This window comes from Schistocerca nitens, chromosome 3 (genome assembly GCF_023898315.1).
Source record: "Schistocerca nitens isolate TAMUIC-IGC-003100 chromosome 3, iqSchNite1.1, whole genome shotgun sequence".
NCBI classification, from domain to species: Eukaryota; Metazoa; Arthropoda; class Insecta; order Orthoptera; family Acrididae; genus Schistocerca; species Schistocerca nitens.
Window position 1 is genome coordinate 693,178,582 of NC_064616.1, and position 22,571 is coordinate 693,201,152.

General features: G+C 42.0%; 1 protein-coding gene across 1 annotated transcript in view; it reads left to right on the forward strand.

Moving 5' to 3' along the window:
• Nucleotides 1–22,571, forward strand: part of LOC126248658 (acetyl-CoA acetyltransferase, cytosolic-like) — a 69,888-nt gene that overhangs the window by 27,345 nt on the left and 19,972 nt on the right. The window contains exons 2-4 of the mRNA XM_049949844.1: nucleotides 19,287–19,417; nucleotides 20,892–21,004; nucleotides 21,084–21,283. Coding sequence (XP_049805801.1) covers nucleotides 19,287–19,417; nucleotides 20,892–21,004; nucleotides 21,084–21,283 — 444 coding nt within the window. The remainder of the gene's footprint in view (nucleotides 1–19,286; nucleotides 19,418–20,891; nucleotides 21,005–21,083; nucleotides 21,284–22,571) is intronic.

Here is a 22,571-nt window from a genome sequence, read left to right on the forward strand (position 1 = left end):
AGATGGTCGACTTAATGGTGCCCAGTATACCCATATTATCAGTAATCCCATCAGTGCGCGACAAGTACACTGTCTGATTAGAAGTATCTAGGCACTATGATTGTGAAGCGGAAACGCGGAGGAACAATTATAGCTAAATGAGGACCAGGTAGACCTTATGTAATGGCAGACAGGGACTGTTGAGCGCTGCAGAGGGTGGTAGCAAAAGAAAAAGGAAGGAATCATTCATGAGGTCCGATGAGGTACCAGCAGTCCAACTGGCACAATGACTGTGCATGGGGAGTTAAAAAGAATGGGGTACAATGGTCAAGCAGCTCCCCATAAGCCACACATTTCTGTAACACTTGAGATGGTGCAAAGAACAACATCATTTTCAGTGGATGACTGGAAAAGAGTGATTTGGAGTGGTGAATCACGTTATACCCTGTGGCAGTGCGATGGAAGGGTATGGGTTTGGCAAATGGCTGGAGAACGATACCTGCAATCACGTGTAGTGCAACTATGAAGAATGGAGGAGGTGGTGTTGTTACAGTATACGGGTGTTTTTCGTGGTTAGGCTGTGGTTCTCTTATTGCACTTAAGAAAACGCTAAATGCGCAAGGATACGAACATATTTTACAGCATTGTGTATTTCATGCAGCAGCGGAGCAGTTTGGAGACTATGACTTATTCTATCAGAATGACAGTGCACCCTGTCATAAAGCAGCATCTGTGAGACAATGGTCTGTGGACAATAACATTCCTGAAATGGATTAGCCTGCCCAAAGTCCTGAATCAGTGGAGCGCCTTTGGGATGAGTTAGAATGTCGACTTCACTCCATACCCCAGCGTCCAACACAACTCCCGTCTTTAGTTTGGGCTGTTGAGGAAGAATGATCTTGCATTCCTCAACAGATATTCAGACATCTCATTAAAAATGTCTCCAGCAGAGGACAAGCCATCATAAAGGCAAAGGATAATCATCCGATACTAACGTCCACTAATAGGAGTCTAGATACTTTTGATCAGATAGCGAATATCCCGGGTGATTAATCTGTAGTTTCCAATACATCTGTCAGCGATGGTGCAAAACAGAACGAGATTTCTCTTCTGAGCCAGTCTCGTTATGCACCAGACCTCAGCCCCATTGAAAATATAACAACAGAGACAAACAGGACAATAAAAGGAAACTGGTCTGACTTCGTCTCAATAACCGATGATGACGTTTGGATCTTTTTCGGCCTCTCTTGGGAAATATAGTAAATATTGACAGGTTTATTACCCACCTCATAGAACCCCTTCCTCACAGAATATAGACGGTCATTGAAGTCAGATGCCTTTGTTTTATGTTTGTAGGTTGGACAGTAGTCTGTGTTGCACACAATGATTGATGACACCACCACAGTTAGTTTCACGATCAATATTTATTGCAGTCTCACCACTGAAATTTAAAGTTCCACATAAGAAAATGATAACAGAAATGATCGTCCTTGGTCAATATGAACATAGAAACACCAGCAGTTTGTCGTGATCTGGATCGTGACTCAGGTCGTGACGTAGGCTGTGACTTAATCAGTACTGCGCAACTACACCGTAACACTGTCTCCCAGACAGAGTGCTGATGGTTTCTGGGTGACATAACGCAGCGATGCAGCTCCAATCGATGAGACGCCTTAGAAGACCGGCGGCAGTGGCCTGGAGCGAAGCTACGACTGTCGCTGGCCGCTGGAGCGTCCGCCATGGTTCAATTATACCGTGGCGGAGGAATATCTGCGGGCTCTCGAGGGTCACGTCATTCCCAGACGTAAAATAGTCCATGATAGCAGCACCACAGCTGTTGCTTTGTGCTCTGTCTGTGGACGATTGTAGCGGTGGAGCTTGTTAGCGATGTGCCTGTAAACAGAAGGTTTACAGTCAGCACCGAATAAAAACACGAGAAGTACTAGTGAGATGCACAAGTATTTGTCTCTGAAGGAGGAGAGCCATATATATATATATATATATATATATATATATATATGTGTGTGTGTGTGTGTGTGTGTGTGTGTGTGTGTACTAACACAAAGAATCGCTACATCAAAAAATAATTAATTTAGAATAATAGAATTTCAGGAATACATGTGTCTAGGCAACATATTTAAGTGATTAACACTGCAAAATCATAAGTTAATGTAAGTGAGAGATAATCCCTTGCAAATGTGAAGTGCTGGTACAATAATAACCGATGTAACTGCCAAAATGTTGAATACAAGTACGCAAACGCGCATGCATTGTGTTGTACAGGTGCCGAATGTAGGCTTGAGTTCAATGCCTGTTGCATTGCGTTCGTCAATACAGGGACAGTTAATACTGTTTGTCGTTGACGCTGGAGTTGTTGTCCGATGATGTCCCATATGTGCTCAATTGGAGAAAGATTTGATGATCAAGCGGGCCAAGGCAAATGTCGACACTCTGTAGAGAATGTTGGGTTACAACAGCGGTATGTGGGCGAACGTTATCCTGTTGGGAAACACTCTCTGGAATGCCTTTCATGAATGGCAGCACAACAAGACGGATCACCAGACTGACGTACAAATTTGCAGCTACAGTGCCTGGGATAACCACGAGAGTGCTCCTACTTCATATGAAATTGCACCCCATACAATAACTCCATGTGTAGGTCAGTGTGTCTAGCAGGCAGACAGGTTGGTTGCAGGCCCTCAACTGGCATCCTTCTAATCAACATACGGCTATCACTGACACAGAGGCAGATCCAGCTTTCATCAGAAAACACAACAGAGCTCCACCCTGCCCTCCCATCAGCTCTCGCTTGACACCACTGAAGTCGCACATGGCGGTGGTTGAGGTCAGTGGAATGCACGCTACAGGACGTCTGGCCCCGAGCTGTCCTTGAAGTAACCGATTTGTAATAGTTCGTCGTGCCACTGTGGTGCCAACTGCTGCTCACATTGCTGCTGCAGATGTAGTACAATGCACCAGAGTCATTCGCCGAACACCATGGTCTTCCCTCTCGGCAAAGCCACGTGGTCGACTTGAGCCTGGTCGTCTTGCGACTGTATATTCTCGTGACCACCACTGCCAGTAATCATGTACAGTGGCTATATCCCTGCCAAGTCTTTCTGCACTATTGTAGAAGGAATATCCAGCTTCTCGTAGCCCTATTACGCAACCGCTTTCAAATTCAGTGAGGTGCTCATGATGGCGTCTTTGACGCCTTCAAGGCATTCGTAACTAACATAAATTCACTATGTCCAGTCTCAAAGGTAACTAACGTTCACGCCCGTTACAGCGTGTATTTAAAGCAAACCTGATTTGCATCCTCATAGTTACGCTACTAGCGCCACTCTTATGCAACTACTGCGAAATTTGAATAGACATCATCTTTCAGATGTAGAAACACATTCACTAACTCCTTCTTGGTGCTGCGATTTTCTTCCGCCAGTAACATCTATCGCTAATGGAGGAGCGGGGGTGTCTGTTCTATCGGACAGGTCCGACGTAAGACACCACATTTTTGGTTGATACAGCAGCAGTAAATATCAAATTTTGAAGGAAAGACCAAAGCTGGCTACAATCGGACATCAGAATAATTCGATTGTGAGAGTTGAAAATTTGAGCCGGACCGGGTCTAGAACCCAGAAATGATTTGAAAACTTTAGTATGGTTCAAATGGCTCTGAGCACTATGGGACTTAACAGCTGAGGTCATCAGTCCCCTAGAACTTAGAACTACTTAAACCTAACTAACCTAAGGACATCACACACATCCATGCCCGAGGCAGGATTCGAACCTGCGACCGTAGACGTCGCGCAGTTCCGGACTGAAGCGCCTAGAACCGAAACTTTAGTATGGATGCACAACAGGGTCCGAGCCTCTTGCCGGCCGAGGTGGCCGAGCGGTTCTAGGCGCTACAGTCTGGAACCGCGCGACCGCTACGGTCGCAGGTTCGAATCCTGCCGCGGGCATGAATGTGTGTGACGTCCTTAGGTTAGTTAGGCTTAAGTATTTCTAAGTTCTAGGGGACTGATGACCTCGGAAGTCCCATAGTGCTCAGAGCCATTTGAACCATTTTGAACCGAGCCTCTTGCAGGAATACAGGACTCGCTGCGAGCAGGCAGGTGAATGGACATCGGGCGCTGCTAGCGTGTGGCAAGTTGTGGCACTGTCTGATGGGAAGCATGGCCGGATGGCCAAGACCACGTTCCGTCTTGCGCGTTGGGCTACCAGGTTGTTCTTACTCCCACCCGTACCGCAGTGCTGCATGTGTCGAACTTGTGTGTACCCACTTTTGTGTGTGTATCGGCCAGTGTCAGATCGTTATTGCCTAGCGCAGTTTATTGTTGGTTTATCTCTGGCGGCCGCATTCTTTGCCCGCCCACTGATGCCCGTCAAGTTTCTCATGAATATTCCTCGACGGGGTACCGTTCGTTTCAATTTTGACAAGAATACGCGTCAGGTTCAGAGAGGCTCTTTAGAAATTCACGAATATTTGGTGTATACAGATCGAGTTACATCTGCTTAGTTTGATTCTGATTTGTATTCAGTTTTTGTGAAGTTCAAGGATCCCTTCCAAGTTCACCAGCTTCTGTCTCGGGTTGATTCTTAAGTAATGTTTACATATCGTGATGGTTCCGTTAGTCCTGTCCTTCTTGTAAATGCGGCGATCGAGTATATTCCTGTTAGAGTTTACAATCTTCCACCTGAAGTGGATGATTCATTTCTGAAGGCGGCGTTGCTTCGTTTTTCGAATCCTTTGGTATATCTGGCGGGAGCGTTGGTCTGCACAACATCGCTTGCCGTGTTACAGTGGGATCCGAACCATAGAAATGTGCGTGCAAATGAATATTCCTTCACACCTGAATGTTTGTGGTTATCGTATTCATGTTACGTTTGCAGGACAGGAAGGACATTGCTTCCTTTGTAATGAAACCGGTCATCTCAGATCCAGTTGTGGGCGTCGTGTTACCGTTTTGAAGTAGTCCTGTGAAGGACGTCGTCCGTTGACAGGTGAATTAGTGTCTCGCAATCTGCTGTCAGTACTTCTCCATCTTTAGAGGCCGTTGGGGAGATATTACGCCCCCATTCCACGGCGTCGGCAGCGGTAGCACAATTTAAAAGCCGGCGGACTCAGGATCGTAAAGATTTTGAAGTCACCCCTCCCCAGTCTCGCCTCTGCGAGAAGCTGATGGTGCAGTGTGCTTCTTCCAATGATGATGCTTTGAAAACTGACTTTAGTTGCGGGTCTTGTTCTGCCGGGGATGACGAAGCAGGTTTTGTTGATGTTGAAATGAATGTTGCATCTGCGTCCGCTCCTCCACCAGTGGATTCCGATGATTTAACGGGGACATCGTCTGCGGTTGTACTTTTACAGTGTTGTAGCGCAGTAATATCCCCTCCGTATTTTGATACGGTGAAGCAGCAGGTTACTACGGATTTTCTTCCAGTTAGTCAGATGGTTTAGAAAGCTTCAGACGCTGGATTACCTGTCTCTTCTTTATCTGATGATGATGATCATGGCTCTCGACTGTGTTTCTCGCATTCCGTCGAGTGGAATGGGGACGCCTCACCCTCCACCACGCCTGCAAAGGACACTGATGCGCCAAGAAGCTATGTTGTCGTGGAGTGGTATAAAACAACGCTTTCAGCCTGAGCGTGGAGCGTCGCGCCGAAAAAAACAAAGCATGAAATCTGCACCTTCTGGTGGGGAGGATTCAAATCCTGTACATTCTCCGCAATTTGCTGGTGTTATGGAGAGCGGGAACTGATACGTGAATTCTTTACCAGCTCTCCCTAGATGCCTTACATATGTTAATTAATGCGGGCGTATACGTTTCCTACCATGAATGTTAACAGGATACTCTCTCCATTACGGTTTGCTGCATTGCAACAGTTTATTTATGATTCCCAAGCTGATGTCATGTGTTTGCAGGAGGTGTTATTTGATGTGTTTATTTTGTCTCCCTGCGTACTCTGTTTTTTAATGTCTGCTGGTGTGGCCGTATTTTACAGGCACGTTACTCCGATGACGGACTTTGAAACGGTACACGATGATCAGGTTTTTATGATCCCACCTTAATTTTTTTTATGCTCCATCTGGATCTGGTCGCACATATGACCGTGCGCGGTTTTGTAAGCAAGATGTCATTTATTTACGCCGTCGAAATCCGGGGAAAATTTTGATGGGGGAAAATTTTAAGTGCGTCTTACGTCCTGTGGATAAGACTCCCGGTTGTAACCAATGTCGTGAACTTAATGATATGGTGACGTCCATGAATTTGCAGAATGCTTGGATCTGCAGATATCCCATATTAGTGCGGTTTTCGTATTTCACAGCTACTTCTAGTAGTCGGCTGGACATTTTTTATTTGTCTGCTTCCCTTTACAGTCAGCTTTTGTTAATTGAAGTTATACAAATGAAATGATACAATTTCAGAGACTTCACTGGTCTCACACAGATATGATTTTATGTATATATACCGGAGTGGAAAGTGAAATTTGTACTAACACTAGGATTCGAACCCGGGTCTCCTGCTCACCAGGCTGGTGGATTAGCCACTAAGCCACCTTGGCACAGTGGTTCGCACAATTGCACGGATTACCCTGCTATGCCTCCTTCCTCGATCCAAATCCTCACTGCCGCTCCAGTCTACTTTAAATTCCCCCTCGCACACCAACAGACTTGCCGAGGCTCTCCATGTTCTGGAATAGCACCCCAGGAATTTAATATAGACAGGTGTAGCAGTGAGAATTTGGATCGAGGAGGGACGCATGCCAGGGTAATCCGTGCAGTTGTGCGAACCGTTGTGCCAAGGTGGCTTAGTGGCTAGCACACGTGCCTAGTAAGCACGAGAATAGGTTCGATTTCCAGTCTTGGTACAAATTTTCACTTGCTGCTTCAGTCTATATACATAAAACTGAAGTTATTCCTGCCAGCTTCACCTACCACTATGCTGCTTCAATGACTCTTAATCATGTCCCGCGGCGAGTAAATCTTTCTCGCCCTATTTGGAAGCTGAATACTTTATGTCTGACGGACCTCTCTCTCGATGATATCATCGCTGCAGTGAGGGGGCGGACAAGCCGTTCCCAAGTGCGTTATTTCTCAATCATGGAATGCCGGGACGCCGTTGCCAAAACTCGGTTTCGCAGTGTACTTATGCGTTGGAAAAGGCTACAATTAGATTGTTTTCGTTTGCGTTCCCAGCCACGTTCGTTTCTCCAGTATGTGTAAGCATCTCTGTATCATCTAATTCGGCATTGAACGCGAACCCAAAGGTCGTGTCTCACTACTATTCGTTCTATCGATGGACATGAGAGTCACCCCTATCTGGCCCGCCCGGTTGGCCGTGCAGTCTAACGCACGGCTTTCCGGGCGGGAAGGAGCGCCTGGTCGCGGCACGAATCCGCCCGGCGTATTTGTGTCGAGGTCCGGTGAACCGGCCAGTCTGTGGATAGTTTTTAGGCGGTTTTCCATCTGCCTCGGCGAATGCGGGCTGGTTCCCCTTATTCCGCCTCAGTTACACTATGTCGGCGATTGCTGCACAAACAAGTTCTCCACGTACGCGTACACCACCATTACTCTATCACGCAAACATAGGGGCTACACTCGTCTGGTGTGAGACGTTTCCTGGGGGGATCCACCGGGTCCGGACCGCACAATAACCCTGGGTTCGGTGTGGGGCAGCGGAGGGGTGAAGTGGACTGCGGTAGTCGTCGTGGGGTTGTGGACCACTGCGGCTGCGGCGGGGACGGAGCCTCTCCGTCGTTTCTAGGTCCCCAGTTAACATACAATACACCCCTACCTGATACAATGCGTAAGCTTTCTCGATATGTTTTCCATCATCACGGAATCACCCTGCGTGTATACATACACCCACAGGCGCCGGCACCTATAACTTTGACACTCAGTACTGTTGTTAGATGACGTTTCTGGATGTAGGTTCCTGTGTACAACTTGATCTACTAAGTCCCCGCTACAACCTATACAAGTGTTTTAACATGAGTTGTCAAACACACTGTATATAGTGTGTCTGAGGGCGTGCCTGTCTTCATAACTTCAGCGTAGATGCACAACAGGATCCGAGCCTCTTGTGGGAACACAGGACTCCTTGCAAGCAAGTAGGTCAATGCAAAGCGAACGCTACTAGAGTGTGACAAGTTGATAATTTGCATCAGACTCGAAGCATGTCCACATGGACAAGGTGGTTAAGGCAACCACTCGCATTAAGCAGGAGATCGGTTCAAGTCTTTGTCCAGCACAAATTTTCAACTTCCACGATTGAATTATTTCAATGCCTGATTGCCGCAGGCATCAGTCTTTCCTTCGAAATGACATATTAATCAACTTCAAATAAACTTCATTTGTACATGTGTTTCTCATAGTTTCAGGTGTATCAGTTTTCATGCTTTCTCCATTTCGGCTTTTAGATATGTGATTCTGTCAATTTGATCTCCGGTGCCATATTGTTAGCCACACAATACCCACAGTAAACATTGTTTGTTGAACTTGGTTTGGATTGTAAGGATATTTATGCTGTACACATCACTATAAGATTGTCAACTCTACCTAACACCTGTATGGAAAGATTGGTTTCATTTCTCTCCAGCAAGATTTAGGGCAGGAATTTGATCAAATGCTAGCCCATCGTGTGATAAGACTTACTTCTGCCAATCAGTGGCTCCACCTTTTCTAGTCATTTGAGAACCAAGTTCCTTGCATGTACAGGGTGGTCCATTGAACGTGACCAGGCGAAATATCTCACGAAATAAGCGTCAAACGAAAAAACTACCAAGAACGAAACTTGTCTCGCTTGAAGGGGGAAACCAGATGGCGCTATGGTTGGCTCGTTAGATGGCTCTGTCATAGGTCAAACGGATATCAACTACGTTTTTTAAAACAGGAACCCCCATCTTTCATTACATATTCGTGTAGTACGTAAGGAAATATGAATGTTGTAGTTGGACCACTTTTTTCGCTTTGTGATAGATGGCGATGTAGTAGTCACAAACATATGGCTCACGATTTTAGACGAACAGTTGCTAACAGGTAGGTTTTTTAAATTAAAATACAGAACGTAGGTACGTTTGAACATTTTATTTCGGTTGTTCCAATGTGATACATGTACCTTTGTGAACTTATCATTTCTGAGAACGCATGCTGTTACAGCGTGATTTCCTGTAAGTACCACATTAATGCAATAAATGCTCAAAATGATGTCCTTCAACCTCAATGCATTTGGCAATACGTGCAACGACATTCCTCTCAACAGTGGGTAGTTCGCCTTCCGTAATGTTCGTGGTTCAACTTTCCCCACAGAAAGAAATCCGGGGACGTCAGATCTGGTGAACGTGCTTCGACGACCAATCCACCAGTCATGAAATATGCTACTCAATACCGCTTTAATCACACGCGAGCTATGTGCTGGACATCCATCATATTGGAAGTGCATCGCCATTCTGTCATGCAGTGAAACATCTTGCAGTAACATCGGTAGAACATTACGTAGGAAATCAGCATACATTGCATCATTTAGATTGTCATCGATAAAATGGGGGCCAAATTATCCTTCCTCCCATAATACCGCACCATACATTAACCCGCCAAGGTCGCTGATGTTCCACTTGTTGCAGCCATCGTGGATTTTCCGTTGCCCAATAGCGCATATTATGCTGGTTTACGTTACCGCTGTTGGTGAATGACGCTTCGTCGCTAAATAGAACGCGTGCAAAAAATCTGTCATCGTCCCGTTATTTCCCTTGTGACCAGTGGCAGAACTGTACACGACGTTCAAAGTCATCGCCATGCAATTCCTGGTGCATAGAAATATGGTACGGGTGCAATCGATGTTGATGTAGCATTCTCAACACCGAAGTTTTTGAGATTCCCGATTTTCGCGCAGTTTGTCTGCTACTGATATGCGGATTAGCCGCGACAGCAGCCAAAACACCTACTTGGGCAGCATCATTTGTTGCAGGTCGTGGTTGACGTTTCACATGTAGCTGAACACTTCCTGTTTCCTTAAATAACGTAACTATCCGGCGAACGGTCCGGACATTTGGATGATGTCGTCCGGGATACCAAGCAACATACATAGCACACGCCCGTTGGGCATTTTGATCACAATAGCCATACATCAACACGACATCGACTTTTTCCACCATTGGTATACGGTCAATTTTAACACGGGTAATGTATCAAGTAGGAAATACCGTCCGCACTGACGGAATGTTACGTGATGCCACGTACTTATACGTTTGTGACTATTACTGCGCCATCTATCACAACGCGAAAAAAGTGGTCCAACTAAAACATTCATATTTCTTTATGTACTACACGAATATGCAATAAAAATGGGGGTTCCTATTTAAAAAAAAAAAACGACGTTGATATTCGTTTGACCTATGGCAGCGCCATCTAGCGGGTCAACCATAGCGCCATCTGGTTCCCCCCTTCAAGCTAGACGAGTTTCGTTCTTTGTAGTTTTTTCGTTTGATGCTTACTTCGTGAGATATTTGGCCTGGTCACTATCAATGGACCACCCTGTATATGTGGTGTCATCAAGACTACTATTAATGTGCAGTGAAAAGTGGATACGCACATCCTATTTACCAGCCTGTAGAACTGATGGCAAAACTATCTGAGGGGCGATGTATTTTGGTCTTTTCTGATGCAACTTCCTCTACTTCAGTGTAGCTAGCAACTTTGCAATAAACAGAGGCATTCATCAAAGTGCCAATTAGATGTCATTATTGTTTCAGAGAGAGCATTATTTAGAAACATTCTGCAACAACATTGTCTCAAATGCATTTTCAGTCTACCACTGAATATTTAAGCCATATTTCCAGAAAGACGGTTTTAAAACCTTCCCAGCAAGATGTCAATGCCACTGATTGCCTACCACTCTCCACTAATATGAAGAACTTTAGTTCTTTCTGGGAAATGTTAATTATTATAGGAAATTCACCCCAAAGGTGGTCCCGATTTATCATCCTCAGAACCAACTAAAGGAGAAAGGCACTTAATCTGAATGGGCCCCTTTATGTTGGAAGGAATTTATCACTCTGAAAGCACACCTCAAATCTCCCTACATGATTTGTTACTTTTACACACTTCAGGTGTCATCTGCTAGTGACAGATGTATTGTAACATGAAACTGCCACTATACTTACACTTGAGTATCCAGATGGAGCAGAGTAACAGGTGGGTTACATATACAAAATCATGATGCCATCACAAGTAAACTGTACACAGATAGGAAAAGGATGCTGTCAATAAATCGTGGTGCCCATAAAATCCAGTCCTTTTTTATTGTACAAAACTTTGTGGGTCTTCAATCATGAACTATTAATCTTACTGAGGAAACTTCATGAAAGCTCCAGTGTCAGGTGCTCTGTCTTAGTGTTTATTATGCTGTATTTACTACTGGCCTCTCATGTATCATTGAAATGCTGATGCCTTTTTGTGTCTTTGGAGTATTTCTGCTGTTGACTTTCATATACAATAAGCTTTTTATTTTCAACTTGATCACAGTTTATAGCAAACACTGCCAGAATTTTCAATTATGCAACATAAAGTCTCTTTCACCACCTCTGGAGCACCTCTATTCCAAAGGGTCCTCAGATATGCTTGACAGTTCCCTGACCAGCTACCTAGTGGCACCCTATTAGGTGCTTCACATTCTCTTCCCAAGCACCACTGATGCTAGTCTACTGCATGACATCTTACTGGTGACAGACATCCCATGTAATGGACGAAAAATATTTGTCAAGTGCCACACATACTGATTGGGTAGCAATGGAGTCATACAGTGGGCAGCCTGTAAAGTCTGCTCCTGTGTGTACAACCAAACTCTGCTTCCACAAACCACAGCCTACATCAGAGAACCTGTGAGTACAGATCTATATTGATTATATGGGGGCATTCCTCAGATCCATATCATTCTTAGCATTGTACACATTTTCTAATTTTCCATATAACTTGTACCACAGTGAGAGTGACAGCCACAGCATTTGCCATCGAGGGAACCTCACAGACCATTGTTTCTGATTATAGCTTCCAATTCACGTGCTTGCAATTCAAATCCTTCTTATACAGAAATGGAGTAAAACACTTCACTGCTGCTCCAGTGTACCTGCATTCCAGTACAGAGGCTGAGTGGCTGGTGAGGCCACAAAAAGTGCAAGTCAATAAAGATGGTATATGGGTATGCAGCCTTTCACAGTGACTTTTGAAGATGAAGTCTTCTTGGGTTATTAGCCAAATCAAGGTGTCATTCGGCAGCAACATTTCAACAAGTTTCCTACTTGTTATCTTAAGCTGAAGTGTCAGGTTCATGTCAAGTTTGTATCATTATAGACACTTGACTGCAGGCTCCTCTGCCTAGTCTGCAGGGGCAGGGCCAATCATGCATCTCCAGAAGGGATGTCATGGATGGTACTGTGGGGGATCATGGACAATCATGGGGAGAACTTCTGGCATGTTGGAGGGTCCTGCCATTTTCTCTTAATGCTGCCTGTCTCTTCCATTGGCAGCCTTTGCTGCTTTCACATCAGAGCACTTTTGACATATTCTAGCCAGCACTACATTCCGTGCAGAGCTCACCCCTATTCCAATTGACAAGATCATCATGGGCCCATATCGCTACTGCCTCTTTAGTGATCAAGTCTCAGAACTCATTCATCTAATGCAACACCTCTGTCTGTTCAAAATAAAAAATATGACCTTTGTTGAGGCTGTGCTCTGCCACTGCAAATTTGTTCATTTGGCTGAGGTGAATGCTTCACACATGTTCTGAGGGGCAGTATGAAATACACTGTTGCATCTGGCCAATATATTGCTCACCCTATTTGCAACTGATGCTGTAGACTCCAGGTATCCATAGTTATAGATTGTCTTTCATTGAGCCAAGCATATTTTTGATTGTAGTCAATGAGCAGAAAATGGATTCAATGATGTTCTTCTTCAATATCATTGCAGTCTTGACCATGGGTGGCGCAGCACATGGAAGGAACACCAGATGCTTTATGTCTTCTTCCTTCTTTCTAATGTGTGGCTCAAGGGCAAATCTTATCTGTGTCTCCAAGTCACTGTTCTTGCAAAAGGTTGCCCTCAAATGCTGGAACATATTCCTTGCTGCATATGTCTTGTGCTCTGTGCACCAGGGTGCTGAAGGTGATGAGTCGGAAACTTGTCGAACCATTGCCACACATTGATGCCTTGACTTAGCTGATAACCTGAGAAGACTTCATCATAGATAAGATAAAGATGATGTCTACAGAGGAAGCCCTGATCAGTATTTTGGTCATGTACTATTCGACTGCTGTCCACTGCCACAGCCCAGCACACCTCCAGTACAGAAGCAACCAAAAGAAACTCTGCCCATTGCCACTAGTAGCACCACTGAGGTGGCAATGGAACTGCTCTCATACAGGCTCCCAGATGTTTGTATGGGCTTTCAGGTATTCACAATGGAGGATTCTTGACACCATCATTAGGTGGTGAGTGTAACTCCAACATTTGCCTCGATCAAGCCATAGAAAACTTAAATCAGGATGACCAGATGAGGAATTGAGCCATAATGTTCCAGAGTCAGAGTGCAGTGTAATAACCACTGTGTGACCTCATTTGGTGCATCACATTGGTTGACATGTTGATCACCATGCATGGGGCAAGCAAAGCTCAGCATCTCACTAATTTGTTCGGTTAATGCTGACTTGCTTCTATGGTGATTTTTTGTTAGCTTGTTTATAGACACTGAAAATGGTTAGTGAATTGATTGACTCATGATAAATATTTTCTCAATGACATTGTATAAACCTCATGGCAAGTGTTAGTTGACTTTAACTAAATGCCATATAAATGCTAGTGCCAATTGTCACATGTATATGTTCTGACATAGTTATGGCAATATTACTCATCTGGTAAAGCACCAATGATGATTGTTTTATAGTTGAAATCTCGATCTGCAATAAATTATGGCTTCTGCAACGGACTGCTATCCTCTTGTACATTTGTTAGTTGATTGACATAATAATGTTAATGTCAGTTATGACACGAAAATAATGACTTCAGATGCATGAAACGTAGGGGAAAGTGTTGTACCTAGGTATGCTTTGCAGACTTTTGCCTCTTGCCAGCCCTGCAATAGCAGATTAATTTATTTTCTTATTCCATTCTTAAATGATTCTATTCACTTTTTATGTGCTGCTGGCTTTTTCTGAAATTACAAAAATTACTCTGGAAAATTAAAGTTTTTACAAAGGAGAAAATTTGTTCCAAGGTACAACATAGTAATTTACAAGTGTTTCAATTGAGAAAACCTTTGCTTCCCAGTCACAGTTCCACTCAAAACACAACCATTTATATTGGAGTGTTAGTGGGATACTATGCATGGGATGCTAATTATGTAGTCCAGCTGCTGCTTGTCTCCAACCAGTGGTATTAGGTGACACAGAATGTTGCAAGCAGTGCATTGCTTGTTCTCAGATGGCAAGCACAAATGAGAATGGGTTACGATGTGCTTGGTGCACAATGTGGCAATCCTTCTTTGTGGCGGTCAAACATGCCAACCAGAAACTTAATGACTAGTATGCCTCCCCTCATGTTCCCATGTAGTCTGACATTGGACCACTGTCACCTGTGAGTGCTCCACAAATTTAAATGTTGCATTATTCAACCAGTTGGCCAAATGGAGATGCAAAATGATAGCCATTTCAAACACTGTCAGGGGGTGATAAGACTGTCTCACATGAGTACACAGCATCTCCATGTTCTTCACTGTTTTCACCCTACACCTGACACTATTCATATCCCCTTATATACCCTACCATGCGTGGTAACAACGCTACACACAAAGAACACTAATGCATTCTGATGATTGTTCTACCTTTCACAGAGAGTTTCAGTTCTAATCTTTTACATACCCGTTGATGGTGTGTGCATGTACAGAGTTAAACTGGCATCCAACCATAACTTTTGGGTGTTTCACTTTTTTTGTTATACAGTGTATTAGCAAACAGTTGCAAATGTGCTAGGAATTCTGTGAGGTTCTGGTGTCTTGTATGAATCAAGTGGTCTTCATTGTTTTGCAATACGGCGAGTGCTTATTTTACCGTCTCTAATTTGTGCTAATGTGTGACCCTCAGACATAGGTATAGTGGTAACAACTTCATTTGTGAATGTATTTTTAGATGCGAATTTTAATATTTCAGAATGTACCAGACACCTAAAACTACTACCACATGGTTGGAATATTTGTATACAACTGAATACATGCTATCTCAGAATCTAATGGGTAGTAGAAAAGTCCCTTTATTAATCTAAGTTCACCAACTTCAGATTCTTTTGTCCAAATGAATTCACATTTCGATTTATTTTGGGCTTCCCTAGACCAAATGTTTCTACCTGTTGCTATAAATTTCCCACCTTCTGGGGAGTCTTCTACTGTATGTCTTTTGATGCACGTTCCAGGCATGCACTGATACTCTTTGAGTGAGGATAGTTGTGTTCACCATTTCTGCCAGTCTCTGAAAAGGACAAAGAATGATTCCATATCGTAGGTGACAGACATTGTTTATCTCACTGACCGTTTCCTGCCTTGTTCATTGCATATGGGATCGTCTCATCCACTTCTTGGGAAACACACTCAGTGGCCATTTGATGTGTTCCCTTCCCAAAGTGTCTGCGACTAGCAGCCCTTTCTTTTCCCTGTAGCTACTCAAGTCTCAACAAAGGGGCCACATTTCAATCAAGGTAATTAGGGTACAGAGGCTGTGTCACCTTATCAGGGAATGGTAATAGTTCAAAGCTATTTGTTATATGGTTGGAGCTAGGCTTTTGACCATCTTTTAGCTACATACAGCTCCAGCTCTGGATATGACCCACCAGTCACCATCAAGTGGTTTCTTGATGCTAGATTTAGGACTCCATGAACCACTTGGGCAGCAGGAGTAACTGGCAAGCTGCATTGCTCGTGAGACTACCCTACCACTGCACCACAGATGCTGTTTGCAGCAGGCATACAAAGCCTGTCAACAACTGCCAATGCAACTTCCAGCTGTCTGTGGGCAGCAAACAACACTTTAATCAAGATTCCACAACACCTCAATCAAGATACAACAACACTAACAATCCCTAACTATTATCTACTGCTGTAAACTACACTCTAACTTAGATCTTCCTAAAACAAAAACTAGGAGAGAAATTGATAATACTAAACTTATGGTAGAGCTAATTGTAAACTATTGGCTGTTTACTTCCACAAAGTTGGAAGTAAAAAACAATATTGTGCATAATGTACAAACTTCATACCATACCTGCTGCAAGTGACCATAACAAGACAGCTGACTTATGCTTGTTCTTTGAGATACAGGACACTTCTCAATAAATTGTAAATCTTCCAGCTCCTTAGCCAAAGAAGCTAATCCCACTTAATTTCATGGCTACACTGAAGAGACACACTAAAGAAACAATTAAAATCCATTACCATGTCCAAGTCAGGACTTGAATCTGTAGCCTCCAGCTTACAAACCAGCAACACTACATTAGAGAGGTGTATATTGTACATAAGACTTTTAGTCATTTCAACACAACTTGGTTTATGCTAGGATGACTTTATTTGTGAACTGAGGTGGAGCAGGTGAATTTCTCCTTACAGCCATAGAGGGAAACCTCTGCTAAAACCATGGCTGGGGTGGAAGTGGTGCTTTAGCTGTCTCACCAACTGCATTGGTCATCAGTACAAGCACTTAACCAGTTATGCAACTGCAGCATGAGTGCCGTCATCATCACTAGATTGCCTCCTTGGTGCACACAAGCTCTCCCACTCTTTTGCTACTGATGGTGCATTCACTGCTTGTAGTTGCAGCAGTTTGGAAATGGTGCCCCAGTATCATCTGTGGATCCCTATATGCTGTATGCTATCCTTTGCTCCCTCTACAAATGCTCTGATTTGATGCCTGCACATTCTGTAGCAGCTTGACAGGCAAACTTCTTAGTTGCTGGCAATTGGAAACTTCTGTTGTTCAATCTCCTTCTTTCCATTGAGTGCCTGTTCATGTAGTGACATGATTGCAACCAAATCTGTGGCATGTATCTTCTTTAGCTGTGGCTGCAGCATGCACCAGGATGAAGGATGTAGACGGGATTGGCTCTGCAGTGCTTAAAATGAGGTCCAGTGGATATGCAATGGTAGGGGCTTCACTCTGACCTGTATTCCTTGCATTACAGTGATCAGGTATAAGTCTGCTTCACCCTCCTTCTCATGAATAGTTGCCTGTACATGAGAATGACTCCCACTGCACTGATTAGTGTCTTCTCTCACCACAGAGAGTTATAAAACAATATTGGCTCTACCAGGACTTTCATTCTTGTTATTTATCTATTATTAACACTCCCTCAATAGGGAGTGGGCTAGAGATGGCCGTATTTCCACTCTTCAGTCTTTGATGTATACTGTACAATTAGTTGATGATGTGTAGAAAAAAATTGTTGATGATGGTAATAATTTGCATATGAATGAATATAGCCTGTGTTTAAATTATTGATAACAGGTTATAATGTAATATTTAAAAGAATAAACCTTTAGTCTTTGAATAAAAAAATTAAAATGCATGAAAATTCATTGATGAGAGTAAAAATGATGGTCTGAAGTTTGATGGGATGACATTTATGATTTTCAGTACTGGTAATATTATCTGGGTAAGGGATTCAGAGGCACATGAGTCTGAAGAGGAGGTGATTTGAAAAATCAATGTGGAGTGATTACTGAGAATGGTCAAGAGACAGTATGTAGGTGTTAAGAGATGGGTAGGATTGCAGGTATGCAGGGAAAGGATGGGTTGGAGCCTTTGCTTGGAATGGAAGAGGTAGGGTAAGCTATAGTCAATAGGATGGGAACATTTCGGTAACTATTTTATGGTATGTTAGGAGAAGGTGGTTGAAATCACCCTGGCCAAAGGCGTGGAGAGTTTATACGAGATAAGATTTAGTTTTGATCCTTTTCATCCATAGTGATCTGCAGGAATAAAATGTTAGTCAGACTGCAGAAATTTGCTTAAATACAGATTTATGTAGTTTGCCTTTCATAGCTCTTCACTGCAACATAAAATGAGTTGCTAAAGAGACATAAGTAATTTATTGTATACTAAGACATGACTCTCTTCTCCACAAATCCCCCCCCCCCCCCCACACACACACACACTCACATTCACACACATACATGAACAGAGAGAGAGAGAGAGAGAGAGAGAGAGAGAACACTATGATCATTCAGATTTCATAGTTCTAATGGTTTTATTATTAATAATAATAACAATTTCATGTGGCTCAATGGCTTGGTGCAGCTCTTTCTCACCTACCCTAGTAATACTACCTGGGAAATGGGGCCTACAGTTTGATATGGGATCTGAATCATGTGTCGTTCTTGGTGGAACTTCACATCATTGAGAGGGGAAAGATAGGTTAAAGGCAGGTTGAAAAATCCATGGTCTGACCAGGGTTCAACCTCCTAACCTTTCAGTTTCCAGCCAAGTGCTCAATTGCTAGACCAGCAGGCCTGACCTTTCACATTAATATGATTATAAGTGAGTTGCTTCTTGAAGTCACATTTCTTCTTATTCCTTTTTTATTTGATGCATAGAAAACGGAACTAATGCACTGTTGTAGCTTGATATGAACATTTCTAGGCTTTACATTATTATTAATAGCTCATTTCTTGGAACTATGCTTATTTCTATAGATATTTAAACTTAACATTTCTAGCTGCTGACACTCTCTCCCACCAGGTTTGTTCACACTATTAATTGAACCCTTTGAAACAGGTCACATTTCTATTCTTTGTTTACTTACTAACACTTCCCACATAACAGAAGGCCTACAGACAAACATTTCACTAAAACTGTTTTTATGGCAAAACCTCTGCAAAGAGGTAAGCTGTAGAAACAGGTACATGCTAATTTGAAAATACATGTCCCCTAATCATGACATTTCAGGCAAGTGGTTTAAAAGCAGTTGATGAATAGTCAGTGACAAATTTGATGTACGTCAAGAAAAGATCCTATCTCATAACATACATGAAGTATTTTCTCCATGGTGCAAAACAAAGTAACACACATTAACTCAGTAAATCTGATAATTATTACATTTATTATGATTACAGTTCATTCATTGTGCTTATGATACATTCTAGCCACTACAATAAAAGCAGAATTTCATATCAATGATTGATTGCAAATGTGAATAATATGTTCATTACCAGTTACTCCTTGCAGCATAGTAAAATTTCTTTAATTTTATTTCAAACTAACAGGTGCCTTTGGTGGATCCCTATCATCCTTGAGAGCAGATGAATTGGGCACTGTTGTAATTAAAGAAGCTCTGCGCAGAGCTGAAATAGAGCCTGATAAAATACCAGGTGTCTGTGAAGTAGTTATGGGACAGGTGAGCATATATCCATGGATATTCATTGTATGAGTCTTTGAAAAGTGTAACTTCATTGTACTGTGGACCATTTTGACAAGTACTTCACCTGTGCTCCCATACATACATAATGGTCTAGTTAAAGAAAGCACAATAAAATATAAAAAACAAATATAATAGTAACAGGGGAGGCAGAACTATATAAAAAGCTGAAAGAACTTTAATGTTTTTGTCAGAGACAGCAACTAAGTACTTCTGTGTCAGATAACAGGTAATGTCTGCACATATGCATGTTAACATCCCTGATGTGATAAACAGTAGTGCATATCTAATGCTTTCCTAATGCTACTGAGCATCTCTTATGAAAGATGTTTGGTGTTTCAGCAGATATTTCCAATTTAATTTTTTGCAATATCTACATGGAGTCAGCTCAAACAAATAGTAATCATCATGTGACACTCAGTGTTAATCAGAAACATTGGGTTGTTTCTCTATACAAACAATAGGCTCTTAAAGTGAATTTTATGAACCCGTTCAATTGAGCAGTCCCAGTTTAATATACTGTGATATTCTGTTTGATATCTGTTTATTAGTTGATTTTTATCAACACAGAAAATAACCAGTACTACAACAATGAATGGAGATATTAATGTGTTAGGGATGTGGAAACTGAAACATCTGGCCATTTTGAAAAAAAAAATATCATGAAAGTGATACTCTACTAGGTTGTATTGGTGTTTTAGCTTTAAATTGGTCCCTAATCCAGTGAATAACAACAACATACACAGAGAAATGAATAAACATTTTTTCACCATGTCTCCCTTCATGACTTGCCCCATTTCATATACCATCTCATGCAGTGCCATGTCTGTCATCACCATGTAACACCACGACTCAGTTATTCCTCTTATATTGGTTATTATTCATGCTTCTCTGCCCCTGTTATCACGTTTCACTAAACTGAATGTAGCACTTGACTACTGCATGATCATTCTACAGAATGGACACATGAAATTCAACTTTTAAAATATGTTTTGTGCATATCAAAAAATTATTGACATTTTCCCTTGAGATGGATATCCTATAAAACAAATGATGAGTAGTATTTGTTTGAACTGTCACTGTCTACACACCGCAGAAAGGGAATTGCAAGTAAGTGCCTAAACACCAGAGAAAATGCACCTGACCACTGTCAGAAGAGACATCTGATACAAAAATGCACAGTTAAAATAGCCAGCAGTTTATCATAAATAATTATAGAAATAGCAGCATTTGCTCTTCTTTAAATTTAGTAAATACTGTATGACTATGGAGCAAGAATCTGTTAGAATTTATACTGCAGTGTAGCATTCTAATATTTTTTCCAGTGCACGAAGCTACATTTCTCTGTATTCACAATGATAAATCATGACTTGATAGTTCACAATGCTACAAGAAAATGTTTTTTATGTGTAATTTGTCTAGTATCTCACTAATTTTAAACCTGTACGTCAAGGTTCTGGCAGCTGGGCAAGGTCAGAATCCGGCTCGCCAAGCAGCACTCCGTGCAGGATTACCATATACTGTCCCAGCAACCACTGTCAACATGATGTGTGGTTCTGGAATAAGGTAGATGACATTTATTAACCACTAGTATTTTTCACTGGTATACATTCCCTTTTCATTCGTTTGTACAATTTTGTTACAGAGCTGTTGTTGACGGATACCTAAGCATAAGAAATGGTGATGCACAATTAGCAGTGTGTGGTGGACAGGAATCAATGAGCCAGACACCTCATGTAGTCAATATGAGAAAAGGATTGAAGGTTGGAGATACATCCTTACGTGACACCATATTATGTGATGGTCTCACAGATGCATTTTATGATATACACATGGGAGAAACTGGTAAGTGAAATTTTGGAAAATAACACATCTGAGGGGATTCTGAAGAGTACTAGATGTAGATCACAGAGAATAGCTTTAGCTTTCATTTCAGAATGTCATTCATTCAGTTAGTTAGTTAGTTAGTTTCATGTTTCAAGGATCATTTGCATGATAAATTGAAAAGACTTGGAACAAATCATTTTAGATTCACATAGCAAATACATTTGAAAATATGGCTATTTACACATTTCAATAACAGAAATTCTTCTGTGGAATAGAAGGAGTTGTCAAGGAGAAACTTTTACAGTTTATTTTCAACTTTTACTTTGCTGCCTGTCAGACATTTTAGATCACTGGATAAGGTATTAAAAATTTTAGTTGCTGCATTATCCACCCTTTTTGTGCTAAAGACAACATTACTTTGGAGTAATGAATGTCATTTTTCCTTCTGGTATCATAATTATGTACATTTTGCTCCTTTTGGACTGGATTATTTACAACAAACTTAATGATGGAATAAATATACTGTGAAGCAGTAATCAGAATGCCCAACTCCTTAAACAGATTTCTACAAAATGATAGTGGGTAAGCACAACATATTATTGTTACAGAAAGTTTTGGAGCAAGGAAGACTTTCTTTCTTAAAGATGAGTTACCCCATAACATTATTCCATATGACATTATGTCAACTTACTGATTTGTTTCTCCCCAACATTTGCATGCAAATGTGGATGTACAAAGTTGTTTTAGGAGTTCCAAAATGTGCTTTTTCCAGTTTAAATTCTCATCAGTATGGACACTTAAGAATTTTGAAGTTTCCATCCTATTTATTATTTCCTCACCATATGTTACACTTATCATTGGTGTGGTAGCCATATACGTGTAGATGATAATTTGTTATATCTTTTAAATTGAGGGTGAGACCATTTGCAGAAAATAAGTCAATGTTGCTTTGAAGAACATTGTTTATAATTGCTTCTGTTTCTGTACATATGCTTGGATTGATTACAATACTAGTGTAATCTGTGAAATGAACTAATTCCAGTTGTTGTATATGAGACAGAAAATCATTTACATGTGTGAGGAAGAATAGTGGACCTAAGACTAAGCCCTGGGGACACATGATTTCCTCCCTGTCAGAAGATATGATATTGCCCATTGGTTGGCTATACCATCAGTCCCACCACACTGTGCTGATGTCCCAGTGCATTCATACACTTAACACCACAATGACAACTCAGTGGAGACACTAGGACATCAGCACAACATGATATATGTTTTATAATTGTGGTATTTTATGTCTGACATG